The sequence below is a fragment of the Apus apus genome, chromosome 2, assembly GCF_020740795.1.
Source record: "Apus apus isolate bApuApu2 chromosome 2, bApuApu2.pri.cur, whole genome shotgun sequence".
Classification (NCBI taxonomy): Eukaryota; Metazoa; Chordata; class Aves; order Apodiformes; family Apodidae; genus Apus; species Apus apus.
The window spans coordinates 119,444,937-119,462,176 of record NC_067283.1 but is presented as its reverse complement, the minus strand read 5'-3'; the positions used below and the strand labels follow the sequence as shown (position 1 = coordinate 119,462,176).

The following is a 17,240-nucleotide window of genomic DNA, read 5'->3' as shown; positions in this document are numbered from 1 at the left end:
ATCCATGGAATGTTACAAAGCTAAGTCTTGTGCTAGTAAAATGCTGGCTGGTAACACTGATAGAGTCAGTAAGCATGAAAGAAATCTCCCCTTGAGGATGTCCAATGGGTATATTCTCAACCACAACACTTTTCAGATTAGAAGAAGGTAGTCATTTTTGTAGGTTTCCTAATGGTTCCATGACTTCATCTAATGGCACCCTCTAATAGTGCCTGCACTTACTGAGGGCTCAGTCAGTGAGTGGCACAGCTGCCTCGCTTGCAGCTTGATCCCTCTGGGTAATGATGCCTCAGTGGAAGGACATGAGCATCTGTAACTCCTGTTCTAGTTTGGAGATGATGTTACTCCCATACAGAAGGTGCTCAACACAGCACAGTCAGACTGGCATGCCTCTGATAGTTTATATTCTTCTAAGACACAGAGATTACCCCTTAAACACCAGGATAATTTATTGCTTTGTTTTTAGAGGAAGAGAATGGCATGAGAATGGGCTGCCTTGGAAATTACTCTTCTGCCTAGATAGTTAGTATTCACTGTCAGATGTGCTTTTGTCTTTCAGACAAAAGGTAAATGCCAAAATAATGGTTTGTCTCCCAAGAGATAAAGATTTCTTCTTCCTATTGCAGTGAATATGCTGCAATTTCTTAGTCAATTCCAGCTGCCAAAAAATGAACAAATGGGTTGACAAAGGTAACATACCAAGGAAACCATGAACTCACAGTCAGCAGAAAGAAAACAAAACTCTTCCCTGGGTCAAAGTTGTCCTTTCCCTGTATGCAAATGATTAGTTCCAGCATTTTGGGGATACTTGTTTATCTTCCCATTCTCCAGAACACCCATGAGAGACTGACCTGTCCTCTCCAAGAGCCTGTGTCCAGAGGTGACAACATGAGGGGGAATCCCTCATGTAAATATTTGCAAGTCTCATTCTTCAGAAGAATTAATTGCATCAGGATCAACTCAAATCTGTCAACACTGGAAAATAATCTTTCCAAAAGAGAATCCATAGTTACTACTCAAACAGAAAGGTATTTTTGTCTTTGCAATTAATTTTAGCACATCTAAACCAGTTTGCAAACAGTACACAATTAAAAAGAAATGTGTTCCCCAGATTATGAGCCCACCCAAAGACAGAAAACTTGCCTATCAAAATGTTAATATGCTCATAGTCACTTGTGGCCAATATAAAAAAGGAATTATGGTAACCAAATGCAGAAACATGAAATACCACCAAGTAGAAAAATAGTCTGAACTAGGACTCCAGAGACTTTCTGTAGGGCCTAAAGCAAAACATTTGCATGTTTCCTTTTCTGGCTCCATTACCTGTTTTGGTTTGTAAGCACTTGAGGCAAGGTGTATCTCAGATATACATCCTAGTTCAGAGCCAACCTCAGCTGCAGCATGCTTCTAATGATCTTTAAAAGTTCAAACCCCATGCTGGATTGGGGCATTAATTATTTTGGCTTCTCAACACGTAAATAAGCAGCATGAAACCTCAACAGTATTAGAGAACTCAAGCATGTCTGGCACATACACTAACTACAGTTCACACTAGAAATCTAACTACAGCCTAGAAATCTCACAAAAAAACCCCTAAGAGATTCACAAGGCCAAGAATTCCATAGGTCAGATAGGCCAAAGGAACCCAATATGTAAGAAAGCTACATAACAAATAATTAAATTATTACCTCTTCAATGAAAAGGCCAGAATCTCTTTTGCCTTGACATTCCTTTGGCCACAAGGCTCTGGGGAAACAATTTTTGGTGCAAATATCACATACCGGCTGAACACTGGAACGTGGAACCTTTCATGGATACAAAAACGCAATAAAAATATTTTACATCAGTTTCTCCCAGAGCTTCTAGATGATCCAGGTTTGCTAAATGTGAACAAAAGAGGTTAGGGGTAGTATTGTGCTCCAGCCATCATGAAAGAAACTTCTTTCAAAAAAGAAGGTGCGTGGAAAATTTCAGCACATCAGGATGGATACAGGTTTAGTACCTGTCCCACAACAGAACTAGCAACAAGGTGCATGTACCTATGTGATGGGACTCAGTAACACCCTGGTGTCCAGCTCTGTACTGCAGTTAAGGAGAAAGCTTCAGGCATGATGCATTACTGCTGTGCAAGGGGCACACCACATCTCAGCTGTTCAAGCGGCCTTGGGAAAGATTTGTTGAGCACATTCAACTGGCTACAGATGTACAGATTAACAGATGTAACTGGCTACACTTAAAATCTAACCAGACTTATCTTTATGATGTCTACTTAACTCACAAAAAAAATACATATTAGAGAAACAAAGGGCTTCGCCACCTAATCCATAAGGGCTCCACCACTTAATCCATTTTAAGTAAACTTTAGCATTTTGTGGTTACTTCTGGCACAACTCAGCTTTGGCTTTCATCAAACCACCAGAATTAAATTATACATTAGTAATACAACTTAAAGCCATTCATAGCATATAATATATTTCAATATACTTAAACTCATTTGTGACATTTGAATGAAGTTTGGATTTATGTCATTCATGTCTAATTTGTCATTTTATATTCTGACTTGGAAGCACTTTTTCCATTCCCTTCCAACACTCCTGTTCCAAGTCCTCTGACAAAAGCACTGCAGTAAATTACACTACTAGTTCACTTATGTGGTATCACTCGTTCACATTGCCTTCTTTTCTGAATCAGCCAGACCTTCTTACAATGCTGTGCAAACCACATGTGAAGAACCACAAGTAACTGTGGCTTAGACTAAAAGAAACCTTACTTACATCTTGTGTAGATGCAAATCAACCAGATAATAATCACATACTTCATTTTCCTACAGTGAAGAGAAATAAACCATGGTACTGTAAACACATTTACTTTTTCTTAATAATGCTGGAAGGGAAGTTAGGGATATACACATGTAGATCCCTAAGACTAGAGATTCATCCTTGTTTTTGAAACTGCTCTGCTAAACAGCATTCCTGACTGTCTCTGTTTTAACCAAGGAATTCTGTCATTTGTAACTGTAAACACATTTGTCATTTCTTCCAGTTTCCTAGAACGATGCATTTTTAGCCACAGGTTATGGGAGAACACAACCACAGAAGTGAAGAATTTTTTCAGGATGGGAAGAACCTTAAACCCAGTGTTGGCTGAGCTCATTTACAGCCACAAGTAATGTTTAACAATATTGGCTGGTTTGGGGTAGGAAGAAATGGCGTCTGAATCCTACTTTGATAAAACAGATGAAGATCAGAACTTGAAACTTGTTCTGAAATGGTCAGGAGGAGAGTTGGGAACAAATCATCTGGCTCAAGAAAAAAGAGGAACAGGAGAATGGAAATAGTATGTAATTTCTAAACTACTGTTGGAGTCAAGAGTTTCCTATTGATGAGAAGAGAAACTGTTCATCGGAAGGATGAGGCTGAGCATCAATCTGCAACTTTCACCAACATAAGAATCTGGAAAAAGTGGAATCTGGCAAAAATATCTTCCAAATCTGGGCAATTTTAAGCCTTCCTGAATGTACATGTTAGTAGGTACACTGAAGCAAGCATCTTACAGCTGCACAGCTGGCTGACTGATTAAAGAATCTTCAATAGCTCAGGGGCTCTCCATGAGGAGATCATCACTCCAGTTTTCTGAGTAGCTGCATCTGGGTTAGAGGGCAGAGAGTCTTTTGAGGCTTCTATGATGTAAATTATTCAATCTGTAGGAGCAGCAAGGTTTTTCTTCCAGTTAAAATCTAAATACACTGACCTTGATGACATCTACTTAATTCATGAAAAAAGTACATGATAAAGAAATTAAAACCTGCTCAGTGTGCAGTAGAAAGAGTAAGTTTTCAGCAGGAAATAAAAAAAAGGTTTGGTAGAGGTAGAACTACTTTTTTTGTTATGTTATTCCTGCATCAAAATGGACTACAGCTTCCAACTTTAGAATTCTTCAGCTTTTTATTCTTTGATTGTGAAGATTAAACTTCTGAAAGGATTTTCCTTTATGCACTTCATTTTAACAGAGTCCCATTTCCAAAATGTATTTAGACATATTATAAGTTGTTTTCAATCCATCTAATAATCTGCATTTAATTGTTGTTTGTTGTGGTTTTTTTTCTTTTGTAGGGATGGACAAGGCATAGAAGAACTTACAAGTCTATTCATTTCCACCGTGGCTTGTGCTGAGCTTCAGCTGCATGCTTATAAGCTCCAGAAGCACTTTGCTGACACAAGGTTCCAGGAACTGCCAACAGGTTGCTGAAGCTGCAGCATTCCCAGAACAGCACTGAGTATTCAAGGCTAAATTCTACCATTCATAGAACCATAGAATCATTCACATTGGAAAAGACCTGTAAAATCATGCAGTCCAACATCCCTAGAAATTAATTCCGATCTCCCTAGAAAATAACATCATAATATGGTTTTACTTCCTTGGCTCTTTTTATTGAAAAAGTCTGACACTAACACAGTAGCTTTACAAAAGAATAGTGAGAAATTGGTTTATCAGCAGAAGCATGTTTAAAAAGACAGAAAATTATTTTTTTTCTTAAGATCCTGTTTTCAGTGAACCCTAGGACAGGAATTCCTCCCACAAACAGAGCTAACTTTCATCTGTTTGCTGAAGAGGGCTTCCATGTCCCACTTTCTTTATACTTATCTAAATGCACCTTTCTACACTTTTCATCCCATGCTCCTATATAATCTCCCTTGCTATAAAAGCACTTCAGGATCTTTCTGCTCATGGTTCATCTCCTAATTATTATTCTTGCCTTGCTTTATCTGTAGCTTCTTTGCTGTGTGTTAAAACCCTTCTTAGAGAAGTTCTATTTGGCTCACTGTCAAACATATGCTCTTTATATATATTTATACTTACCCTCAGCCAAAACTTCTGTACTAATGAAATAAAAAACCTTTCTCTCAACCCTCCGCTGAGAGATCTGTGGAAGAACCAACTGTGATTACTCAAGAGAGCACTCTCAACATAAATAATTGTTTTCCAGTTATCTTCCTTTTGCATTTCATAAAATTTTCAATGTTACTACTTTGTGATAATTTTTGGAAGAGATATTTGTCTGGCAGAAACTGGTTGTTGCATTAAATAGAAAACTTCTCTTTTTCCTTTCTTTTTACTATAATGTTGGCATTCAATAGGTGGAAGGAGTTCACTGCTGCTTTTGCTTGAACCTACCATTATAAAAAGCCTATATGTAAAAGAATGACTTTCAGCAAATTTAATGAGAGCTGGAGGGCATTCAGCAACTTGTAAGAACAAGTCCCATATCACCACAGCATTAAAGAAATCCATCTGAGCTGAGATTACATGCAAGGTATGGCTGTGTTTGAAGAAAGACAAGATGATAAGGAAGTATAGTAAAAAGTAAAAAGGCTAAAATAAAATCTTTTACTACCTTTTTATTACCAGGGTCTCAAGCACTCTCTGTCTTTCCCAGATCAGAGAACAGCGATTAAATCCAGTTTACCACTGTATTTTACAGACCTGCCAAAGGCACAGATCTGTAGTGAGATTACAAAGATTTCACTGGTTTCACATGGAAATAATAAAAAAAAAAAGTCTGTGACATACTAAAACCTGTCATATGCTACTGGCACTGCTCTGTCAAGGAATTGCAGGTCTTGTTAAATGTAGTATTGTATGATCCAAAACCTGCTGGCATACCCTTTAGTAAGGTGTGCATTAACTGCTCTTGATATTTGAAAACTGTTTTATCTTAGACAAAACTGAGCAGCTCCAAGATTCAAAGTGAGACAGTTTCCATTTGCTATTGCATAAATTTTATTTTCAAGGCAAAATGCACTAACTAAAAAGAAGTAAGAAATGCTGGGGTTTTTTGAGCAATGGAAAAGACAAAATTTTCAGAAAATCAATCATAAAGCTTATAAATGCCTCTCTATGCTGATATCCCTAGCAAAGATACCATGTCCAGTATCAGCAAAGGCAGCACAAACTTCACTACACTCTCCTGGTGGCACCACTGAAAAGATAAACTGAAGATAACATGGGCAAAAAGATTGCTTTGATTTTCACAATACCATGCTCATTAACCTTGACCCTCCTTGGTTAACATAAAAGGTGGAAATCAGGATTAATATGAAGATGATCTTTTTATATTGACATTATATCAAGACCACTAACATTTCATATAAACCATAATGGCCCTCACCTAATTTTCAGTGAATTTCAAAATGTGACCTAGAGGTGAGAAACTCTGTATCATACTATCAGTGTTTTAAATCACACAGTCACCTGTTACTGCTCCTTTAAATTACTAATCTAGAACCAAAAGCATACAGTTCATTTGCCTGTACAGTTAGAAATAGCTGACTCTTTGCCCCAAAATGACTGCAGGCTTGCTCAGCAATTAATTACAGGACCAATTGAATAAAATATAGTTTGCTTCAATACTAATGAGTTTTAAAGATCTGACATACAATATCATATCACAGAATTATTATTTGTGTAATAATAATGGCAAGGCCATCACAGGTACTTCACATTTAATGGAACACTGAAGCTTAATAACGAGAGATACAACTGAATGCTAGAATTGTTACTGCTATTTTAAGCCTATTACCACAGTATTATGCCCACAATAAATTAAGAAACGTACTATTTCATAGAATCATGGAATCATAGAATCATCCTGGTTGAAAGGGACCTTGAAAATCATCAAGTCCAACCATAACCTAAATCCCCCTACCATAACCTAATTTACCATTCAGTGCTTAAATAATGTCATTAAGCATTATATCTGTATTTCTTTTCAATACTTCCAAGGATGGTGACTCCACCACCTCCCTGGGCAGCCTGTTCCAGTGTCCAACCACTCTTTCAGCAAAGAAATTCTGTCTAATATCCAGTCTAAGCCTCCCCTGGCACAGCCTCAGGCCATTTCCTCTCATCCTGTTATTATTCACTTAAGAGGCCAACTCCCACCTTGTGCAACCTCCTTTCAGGTAGTTGTAGAGAGCAATGAGTTCTCCCCTCAGCCTCCTCTTCTTCAAACTAAACAATCCCAATTCCCTCAGCCTCTCCTCACAGGACTTACCCTCCAGACCTTTCACCAGCTCGGTAGTTCAAAACAATCCAAACCACTGTGTATTTTAAATAACCTTCTAATAATAAGAGCTTATTCCTTAAGCTCTGGTAAGATCATATAATCATGGGTTGAAAGGAATCTCTGGAGGCCATCTGGTAAAACTTTAACTCATAGCAGGGCCAAATTCAACATCAGATAGACTTCAGTTAGATCAGGTTTTTCAGAGCTGTGTTCAGCTTGGGCTTGCATTCATTGAAGGATGGTGTTTTCACAACTTCTCTGGAAAACATGCTCTCACAGTGAATTTTTTTTCCTAACGTTTTATCAGAATTTGCCCTTTGTTGCATCCTGGGTCCAATGCCTCTCCTCTTTTCACTGAGAACATCCAAGAAGAAACCATCTTACCAGTATCTTTTACTGAATATGTGAATTGATCCCAGTCCTATTCAAGTAACGTAAAAAACCTGAAGAAAACATGGGCAAAAAGATTGCTTTGGTTTTCACACTATCATGGCCACCAACCTTGACCCTCCTAGGTTAACATAAAAGGTGGAAACCACCATTATTGTGCAAAATCAGGGCCAGAGATCTGTGCAACTGGTTTGATTCTCTCTTTGCTCACATAGTCAATTAATTGATTTTTCATTTATGTGGAAAATAAACTTGGATATCACAAAATGCAACACTTCTACCTGAAAAATTAAAGAATTGCAATTACAATCTTTATTTGACAACTTACCAAAAGGGCCCCAAAACTAAAAGAATCCACTTCGTACCCATAAGATGCATGTCAGATACCTACAGATTGACAATATGACCTAAGGTTACCTGGTCTTACGAGTTTTTATTTCAGATCCAAACCTCACAAAATCAGCAAGACTTAAACACCACCTAATCAACTGCAAGTGCAGTTGATCCCACATGATCTCTAAATATAAAACTGTTGTGTGCTCAAGTTCCACAAGAGCTACTCAAATTCCACTTGGATCCAACAACACTAACCTTCTGAATGTCAATGATTTCCAAAAACACAATCTTTTGTTTCCTGGTCCCAAGAACTGTGTCTTGGCAGAATGAACCTTGAATGTATCTTGAAATAGAAGCAGATCAGCAGCATATTCCAATATTCTTAAAATGATTATTTCCAAAACTTGCTGATCTTGGAGACAGGAAGGATAGCTGTGCGATTTACAGATTTTGTAAAATACAACCAAAAACACAAAGTGAAAAACACTTACTGCTAGTTGTTACTCTTCGTCCCTGATGAAAGAGATCCTAAAAATTATATAGTCTCATAAATTTTTTGGATTGCAAAGATCTAACTCAAGTAGTTCTACTGGATGCCACGTATCACTTCCACTCTTAATGTAAAGTGCAATTATACACCCGTACAACAAGCATATCAAACCCTTAAGCACAGCCACCAGCAATAGTTACTTGTTTAGGGGATGCCTTTTGAGTTATCAGAGCAAATCCCAATTCCCACATCAGCTGCTTTAACAAAAAGGGAAATATCCTGCAACCAGAGCATTGTTTGGGACTAAAATCCCAATCTTCCTCCACTCCTGGTAGCACAATAGGCATTCATACTTCATACTTCCTCATCCTTTCTCAGTAGACAGATGTTTCATCTCCAGATCAATGGGCCAATGATTCTTTTGCCAACATAAAAAAAATGCAGCAGTTCACCGGTTCAAAGATTTTACTTTCTCAAATTTATCAAATCCCTTGAATCCCTGAGCTGTTAACTGAATAACTGTTATCTGTCAGTTTTAACATACAAGCACAGAGAGCCAAAATCATAAGTTAAGAGTTTCCAGCTTTATAAAACATTTTAAAATGAGATTAAAATCTATGCATGGCATGTATCACTTCCCCATGTAACTGCTGAAATTCCACTATGTACATAAATAATGATGAAATGTTATTGTTCAGTCTAATGGATATAGTCTCATCTCCAAGCAAAAGGATTTACATACATCAGTATAATTAATGTTAATGGCAATCACAAACATGTATCTTCTGAATATTAAGATGAATTAGTCTGTTAAAATGACCAGCAGCTCTCCCCAAACAATCACTAGTCAAAACAATAACAAGCAGAAGCTGTGTTTCCACTGGAATAACTTCCCAGTGTGGTCTGCTGACACTTAAATTATTTGGAAAGTAACAGGTTGAAAGGGAACAGTCTATTTTACACCAACTATATTGGATAAAACATACACTTCTAAATCAAGACCTATACAATGAACACAGTGCAGGAAGGTCCAAGGATAAACACATGAAATGAGATTGTCAAAGCAATGAAGGAGACTTAGCTACATGCTTTCCACAAATCTTCCCTTCACCACTTTGCAAATCTCATTCATGACCTCCATTATTTAGAATTCTTTGTGTTTGTGTATCTGTATACTTCTAGGTACTAAAAACCTCCACTTGCTGTGACCATTGAAACAAAATTATCCTGCAATGGTAGTTTCTCAGAAACACGTTTTCAAAGCAGCATGAAGGTTTTCATTGCATGACACATATTAACACCAATTGGATTCACACAGCTAAATCTCTCTGCCATTTGTTGTCAATTTACCCCTTCCAGAATTTTGTATTTTTGAATTTGTTTTGGTTTTCAATCATCATCTTGCTGCAGTATTTTGTGGCATGGTGACTACACTAGCACACTTGCTCTCTCTGGCAGCTGGTTTAATTTTCTAGTACAGACAAGGCCAACATCTGAGACTTCTAGTGGCACCAGTAGGAATTATGGCTGTAATCCAAACAATTTATATATCCTTATGATATATTTTCCTGATGTATATGTAGTTCCTAGTAGTCTTAACGACAAATTAATGCACAAAAAGATATACCTGTATGTCTGAGTCCTTAGCTCGACAACTTTGGGAATGACATATGATGATGCTTTAGTCAGGAAGAGCAAAATAGTGAAAGATCACAGGGGGCGTTTTTGGCAATACTGTTCTCCTCACGCAAAATTACACAATATTGTTCTCCTTAAACAAAATTCCCTTGGCTTTCAGGAGCAGAATCCTGCTGCAGAAGTTCAAGGAAACCATGCAGCTAACAGTTTTTCCTGACCTGGTGCCACCTAGCCTCCTGTCTCAGTGATTATTTCCAGAATCCTGTATTAGAGATAATGATACATATTCATGTTTAAGAATGAGACTGTCTTTCAATGATAGAAGACTAATTACAGACTGTCCTTGGAACTACTGAATTCAACATTAAATGTGTTTATTAAAAAATATAAAAGCCAACAACCAGAATTAAATACCAAACAACAATTAAAAAAAAACAACCTACAACCTCAGCCACTAAGGCATGCCCTGAAGTGCCACATCTACATGTTTCTTATATACATCCAAGGATGGTGACTCAACTGCCTCCCTGGGCAGGCTGTTCCACTGCCTGACCACTCCTTCAGTATTAAAATTCTTCTTAATATCCAATCTAAACCTCCCCTGCTGCAACTTCAGGCCACTTCTTGGGAGAAGTGGCCAACACCCACCTCCGTACAACCTCCTTTCAGGTAGTTGTAGAGGACAATGAGGTCTCCCCTCAGCCTCCTCTTCTCCAAATTAAACATCCCCAGTTCCCTTAGCCACTCATCGTATGACTTGTTCTCCAGACCCTTCACCAGCTTGGTAGCTCTTCTCTGGACATGCTCCAGCACCTCAATGTCCTTCCTCTAGTGAGGGGCTCAGAACTCAACTCGAGGTGTGGCCTCACCAGTGCCAAGTCCAGGGGCAGGATCACTTCCCTAGTCCTGCTGGCCACACTATTTCTGATACAAACCAGGATGCTATCGGCCTTCTTGCCCACCTGGGCACACTGCTACCTCATGTTCAGCTGGCTGCCAACCAGCACCCCCAGGTCCTTCTCTGCTGGGCAGCTCTCCAGCCACTCCTCCCCAAGCCAGTAACATTGCCTGGGGTTGTTGTGACAGAAATGCAGGACCTGGCACTTGGCTTTATTGAATCTCATACAATTGGCCTTGGCCCACTGATCCAGCCTGTCCAGGTCCCTCTGTAGTGCCTTCCTACCCTCAAGCAAATCAACACTCCCACCCTATCTGGTGTTATCGGCAAACTTACTGAGGGTGCCCTCAGTCCCCTCATCCAGATGATTCCAGGAAGACAACGTCCACAGCCTTCCCCCAGTCCAAAAGGCGAGTCACATGGTCATAGAAAGAGATCAGGTTGGTCAAGCAAGACCTCCCTTTCATAAACCCATGCTGGCTGGCCCTGGTCCCCTGGCTGCCTTGCACTTGCTATGTGAGCTCACTCGACTCTCTCCATGGTCTTTCCCAGTACCATGGTCAGGCAGATAGGCCTGTAGTTCCCCGGATTCTCCTTCCAGCCCTTCTTGTAGATGAGCATTCCATTAGCCACCCTCCAGTCATCGGGGACCTCCCCTGTTGACCAGAATTGTTGATAAATGACCAAGAAAGGCTTAGTGAGATCCCCTGCCAGCTCCCTCAGCACTCTAGGTTGGATTCCATCAGGCCTCACAGACTTGTGCATGTCCAGGTGCAGAAAGAGATCATTAACTCATCAATCCTCCTGGATTATGGGGGGGTTGTTCTGCTCTCTGTCCTTATCTTCCAGCTCAGGAGGCTGAACACCTTGGGGGGAGCTGGTCTGACTATTAAAGATGGAGGCAAAGAAGGCATTAAGAATCTTTCCTCACCCCTGGTTGCAAGGTTCAACCCCCACATCCAGTAAGGGATGGAGATTCTCCCTGGTTCTTTTTTATTGTTGATGTATTTGTAAAAACTTTTTTTGTTGTCCCTTGTGTCAGTGGCCCACTGGCCTTTTGCCTTCCTAATTTTCTCTCTTTTTGACCTAACAAGATCTCAGCACTGCTCTTGAGTTGCCTGTCCCTTCTTCCAAAGGTGGCAAAGCTTCCTTTTTATAACAGGTAAGTAGTGTAGAAAAAACTGCATTAAAGTAATTTTTAAATTGTTATACCATCTGATAGGTCTTTTATAAAATACAGATCTTCTTCTGAAAGACTTTATATGCATTTCTCTGTAGATTATGGTGGCTATTCACACTTCAATTTTTATAGCTTCCAAGTAATTCTACAGAACAGTAAATATTGCTGTTATAACCTTCATAACTGGCAGAGAGATACACTTGAATTAAAAGGGGTTTGTTTTCCCTGCTGCTGCACTGAAGTAAATCAGGAGTGATGCACTGAAGTAAATCGGGAGTAATTCTGCTGCAGTCAATAGGACAGTATCTGCAAAACTGATGCAAAACAAGAAAAAAAAAAAGCCATCAATGTATAAACAAAGCTCTTCTCACCCTAAAAGTACTAATTGCACATCTTCTCTGCTTTTTGGCAAGGTTGTGTCATTGAAGTAGTTATACCACACTTAGCTCCATCACACTGAAGCACATCTGAATAAGGTCCAAACTCATACTGCAAACAAAGGAGGTGCAACCACTTTACACAGGCTGTGAATCTGGCAGGGAGCTTTGAAAATGCATGAGGATCTTCAAATGAAGTAATTGTACATATTGCATTTAAGTGTATTACGTCTGAAACAGAAGCCCTGCAACAGAAAACTAGAAAGATAAGCAAAGGATTAGGAAAAACAAACGAAAAAAACCAAACCAAACCAAAAAGAAAACCAACAGTAAGTGCATCTCACTTTTCCTCTTTACAGACACACACACAAGGAACAACACTCATCTCAAGAAAGATCATGTGGCAAAATGATGACTCTGAGTCACCAGAAAAGAGAAAAATCTTTTAAAATACTCTTGGGACCGGAGACTACTCTGAGAGGAAGAGTATTATTTTATCACCCGGCTAATGAGCCAGAGGAAGGATTATTATTGTTTGGCGGTGTTTTGTCTCGACAACTCTTTTCTCTGAAACAAACATGCCAACTTCAGTAAACAAAGAGAAGATGCACCGTTCTGCCGTTCCAACGGAGCAACATCTAATCAGAGGAAAGGAATCCCAAGGAAAGTCACAGGAGAGGGCCGGTAGATTCCGCTTTCACCAAGGTTAAGAAAAAGCAAAGCAAAGCGGCGGCGATGACGGTGTGTTTCCCGCACCCCTCCCCACCGCGCTGCCAGGGGAGGCGGCGGCCGCCCCAGCACCGCCCGGCCCGCGCCCCGCCACCGCAGCCCCGCGCCGCCGCCCTCCCTGGGTCACCGGCTGCCGGCCGAGCGGGAGCACCGTCCTCCTCCTTCAACCCCTCAGCGTCTACTTTCAGCAGACCGGGGAAGCCCCTGCCTGGTACCGGCGGGGAGCGGGGCTGCGGGGCGGGGGAGTCTCTTTCCCTAAGGCGGGGAGCGCTGACAGCTGCCCGGGCTGCCTCCCCCCTCCCCAGCTACGGGGCCGCTTTCGCCCCGCGCCGCGTCCTGCATCGCATCGCGCTGCAAAACTTACGGGCCGGGGCTCGGGGGCTCGGAGCCGGCGGGGCGGCAGGAGCAGCTCCCGCACTCGGGGCGGGCAGCTCCGCGGCCGGGGCAGCGGTGCTCCGTGACCCCGGCGGCCGCGCCCGCAGCGGGGAAGAGCGCCCGTCCCTTCCCTCCCCTCCGCGAAGCCCAGGCGTGCCCCGGGGCGGTCGGCTGGGCACTCACCAGCTGCAGCGAGCAGAGGAAGATCAGCGTGCAGCGCCCCGTGCAGCAGCCCATGGTGGCAGCGGGCCCCGCCGCTGCTGCTCCGCTTCCTTCCCTCCCGCGCTGAGGCGGCCCTGGAGGCGAAGCGGGGGGCTCACCGCATCCGGACGGAGCGGCCGGCGTCCGTGTGTGTCTGTGTGTCCCGCCTTCCGTTGCTCCCCCTCCTTTGTGGAGGGGGTTTCTCCTCGCCGGCGGGAAGGAGCGGGCGGAGGGCAGCGCGGCTCCGGGGAAGACGAGCCGGCAGCAGCGGGGGGCTCTGCCCGGCGCGGCGCACGTCTGGCTCTAGGGAAGGGATCGGGGATCAGGGTGGGCGTGTGCGGACCGGGGCGGGGGTGGGCAGAGGGAACGCGTGCGGGAGGAGGGGGGCTGGAGGGTGGGGTGGGGGATGCCGCGGGGGGGCGTGCTAGTCAGGGCGCGGGAGAAGCTATGGTAAGTGCGAGGAGAAGAGAAACGGGGGTCGGCGGGCAGTACTGAGGGGCGCTGAGGGTCCCTGGGTCGGCGGTTTGCGTGGATTTTGGAGACTCCGAGGACAGGCAGTGTTTGAGGGGTCCCGGCGGGAGGGGCAGGGGGCTGCGCGGGCAGGCAGCCCAGCGCGGGCCGCTCGCTGTGAGCGCCCGGCGAAAGTTGAAGGGACTTGGGCGGCTGGGGCGGGCAGGGGATGCCCAGAGGGGCCCGCCCGTGGGCCGGCCGGGGAAGCCCGGGGACGGGCGGTGGGCCATTGTTCGCGGTCTACCCTAAGCCGGGGGCGGGGAAGAATCCCAAGGTGGGCGGGAGGCGGCGGGGGAGGCCAGCGGCCCCCTGTTCCTAGGAGACACCTTCAGGCAGAGGCTGGGTGCCCGCTTCCAGGGAGAGTGGCAGGTGGGTGACGGGAGGTACCGAAGGGAGCCCGTCTCCCGCCCTCTTCCCCCTGCGCGGGAGAGCGGGCAGGGCAAGCTGGCCTCACCGGGGGCACTGAGGAGCCTGGGTGTCCGAGGCTGGTGCTCGGGTTGTTGAATCCCCTCCTCGACCACCGACAGGCGGTGCGGGAGGAGGGGGTTTCCTCTCCGTGGCAACGCCTTTGTGCAAAGAGAGCCCGCTTGCTCCTGCGGCTCATCGCGGGTGTGAATTGGGAAGGGCCTCTGGGGAGAGGGGCTGGGCCCCCGCAATAATCTCTCTTGCCAAAGGTAAGTGGACTCCGAGAGTTGAAAAGAATTCCTGCCTGCAAGGAGGCGGATGAATAACCACTGCTCTCCAGTAGCCTCTCCATGGGCAGCTGAGGGAAACAGTATCAGTAGAGGCATTGCGGTCCCTTCCTCTGTGTATGCACGTTGGTCATAGACAAGTAATGTTTTGGGGAAGAAAAAGAGATACAAACAAGCACACTGTTTCTCATGAGTATTTTTACACGTGGGTGAAGTGTTAAATACCTTTTTTCCCCCCCCCTCCATCAGGCTGTGAGTAAATCAGGTTATTTTTCACAGGCATTATTGGCAAAAGTGCCATGTTCCACTCACTAGACAGTGCTTTCCTACAGCCTGTTACCAGCTGCTGTTCCATGATACACAGACTTCTGCCAAAGAACACTGAAGCTTGCCCTGAGAAAAAAAAAAAAAAAAAAAAAAACCTACCTTCTGCAAGGCGTTTTAGCAAGCTGTCCAATCAATGTTTATCTGAAATACACAGTACTGTATCCCCAAACTACATACAGCCTGTAATTTATGCATTAAAGGGTTGTGACAATAGTCAAATAATTGTGAAACTACTGCAGCTTTTTTCTGCCACTTGCTTTTCAAGTAGGAAAGCGTTAAGATAGTTTTATATACTGAACTAAAGGAACAAAAGAAAGACAAGTAAGAGCCAGATTCTGCTTATCCAGGATGTGTATTTGACTAGGTATGTATGTGAGGAGTGCAAAAGATAGTCCATATTGCACAAAATACAAAACTTGAATAAAACAGCCTGAGATGTGTATTTCTGTGTATGGCCTTTGAGATGGAATTCTAACTGGGACTAAACTTTACTAAAGTGTTCTGCAAACATATTTATTTTGAAGGATGAATTCTTGAAGATATGGAAGTAAATTGAAAAAGGTGATAGTTGCCAGTAATCCATTGTGCCAGCCTGAACTGCTAAATTTTATGGATAATTGGTTTTCTGCAGAAGGCTTAGAGCAGGCATCATCTCTCTGGACTTCACTGAAGTATTTAATACACTACAACATCTTTTTAGTTAAACCAGATAATACAGAGATTAATAGTAAGAGTTGCAGGCTGGGTAAGGAACCAGATAAATGAAATTACAAGAGCTAGTGCTGAAGAGATTTTACTTGTGTTCACTATAATCAACCCCTGCTTGTACATCAGCAGGATGAGTTCCATAACTCTTCCCCCTTTATTACTCCCCAGGGGTACTGCTCTTCTGAGAAGAAGCTAAAACCTTTCCTTTTCTCAAAAAAGCAGATACCTTCCAGTGCTAGGATAGTAGCTAACATGAGCCCATGTTCTTTGTTAAGGCAGAACTGTCTGAACACCTGGATAAGGTACAGAAGGCACTTTTCACCTGTCCAAGCTGTTGTTTCAGCAGCCTGCAGAACAAAGTGGGTAGTACTGTTGCAGAGACAAGCAGTGTTCAAGCAGTCTTCCAGACAATGAGGCAGAAAATTCATTTTAAAAAAAACCAACAAAACAAACAGAAAAAAAAAAAAACAGGAAAACAAACAAACAAAAAAAAAACACACAAAAAAACGCCAAGAGTGGTTATTTCTCTATGGACAGTTTAACTTGCCCATCTTCACAATTTTCTAATCCTTGTGTTACTGAACTTGAATTCCAAAGCTAAGAACTAACTTGTAAAGCATATGAAAGTAAGTGTCAGAAATGACACCTAGAAAGCAGGGGAAAAACCCCTTTTCCAAACCACATTCATCCTAGCCTATCCTTGTAAGTGACATAACTTCCCATCTTTGCTGAGGGAAGTTTCATAGAGATCCATGAATCTCTAACATTTTGCTGTTTGCTTTCTCATGTTCCTGATGTATTTTGCATTTTCTGTCCTCTAGCTAGCCAAGGCTGATCCCAAAATGAAGAGGACAGGTGTGTAAAGCAGATTTATTCCTGAATATAAGCTTTCTCAAACAAAAAGCTGCTACCTGGTTAGGGAAGCAGTAAAAAAAAAATGTTAACAAGAGGATGCTTGACTTTCGCAGGAGCACAAGGAACTAAGCTGTTAGGATACAATTGCCCTACAGCTGAAAGCTCTGGGCATAGGAGAAATACAGGAGAGAAAACCTGGGTTAGGAGGAGGTAAAAAATGAGTTACTGTTATGAAAAAGCATAGATTTCTAGGATGTATCAGAGAATGCAATACAAGAATAATACGGTCTACAAAGCAAAAAGGAAGGGCTGTATTTTATAGATTTCTTTACCCATGAATCTGATAGTCAAATAACCATAGAAACTCATTTCCAGCTTCATAATGAAGACAGCCCTAATATAACACTGTGCATGCCAAGTAGGTAAAAAATGGTGTAAGCACTAAAAAGCCCAGTGGACTGGCTTAAT

At 42.6% G+C, this 17,240-nt stretch overlaps 1 protein-coding gene across 2 annotated transcripts in view; it reads right to left on the bottom strand.

Annotated features, from left to right (window-relative positions):
• The window catches only part of NKAIN3 (sodium/potassium transporting ATPase interacting 3), a 362,324-nt gene extending 348,538 nt beyond the window's left edge, over positions 1–13,786 (bottom strand). For both annotated transcript variants that reach the window (XM_051610729.1, XM_051610730.1), the window contains exon 1: positions 13,663–13,786. In XM_051610729.1, the coding sequence (XP_051466689.1) occupies positions 13,663–13,716 (54 nt within the window). In that variant the 5' untranslated portion in view covers positions 13,717–13,786. The remainder of the gene's footprint in view (positions 1–13,662) is intronic.
• Positions 13,787–17,240: the final 3,454 nt, after the last annotated feature.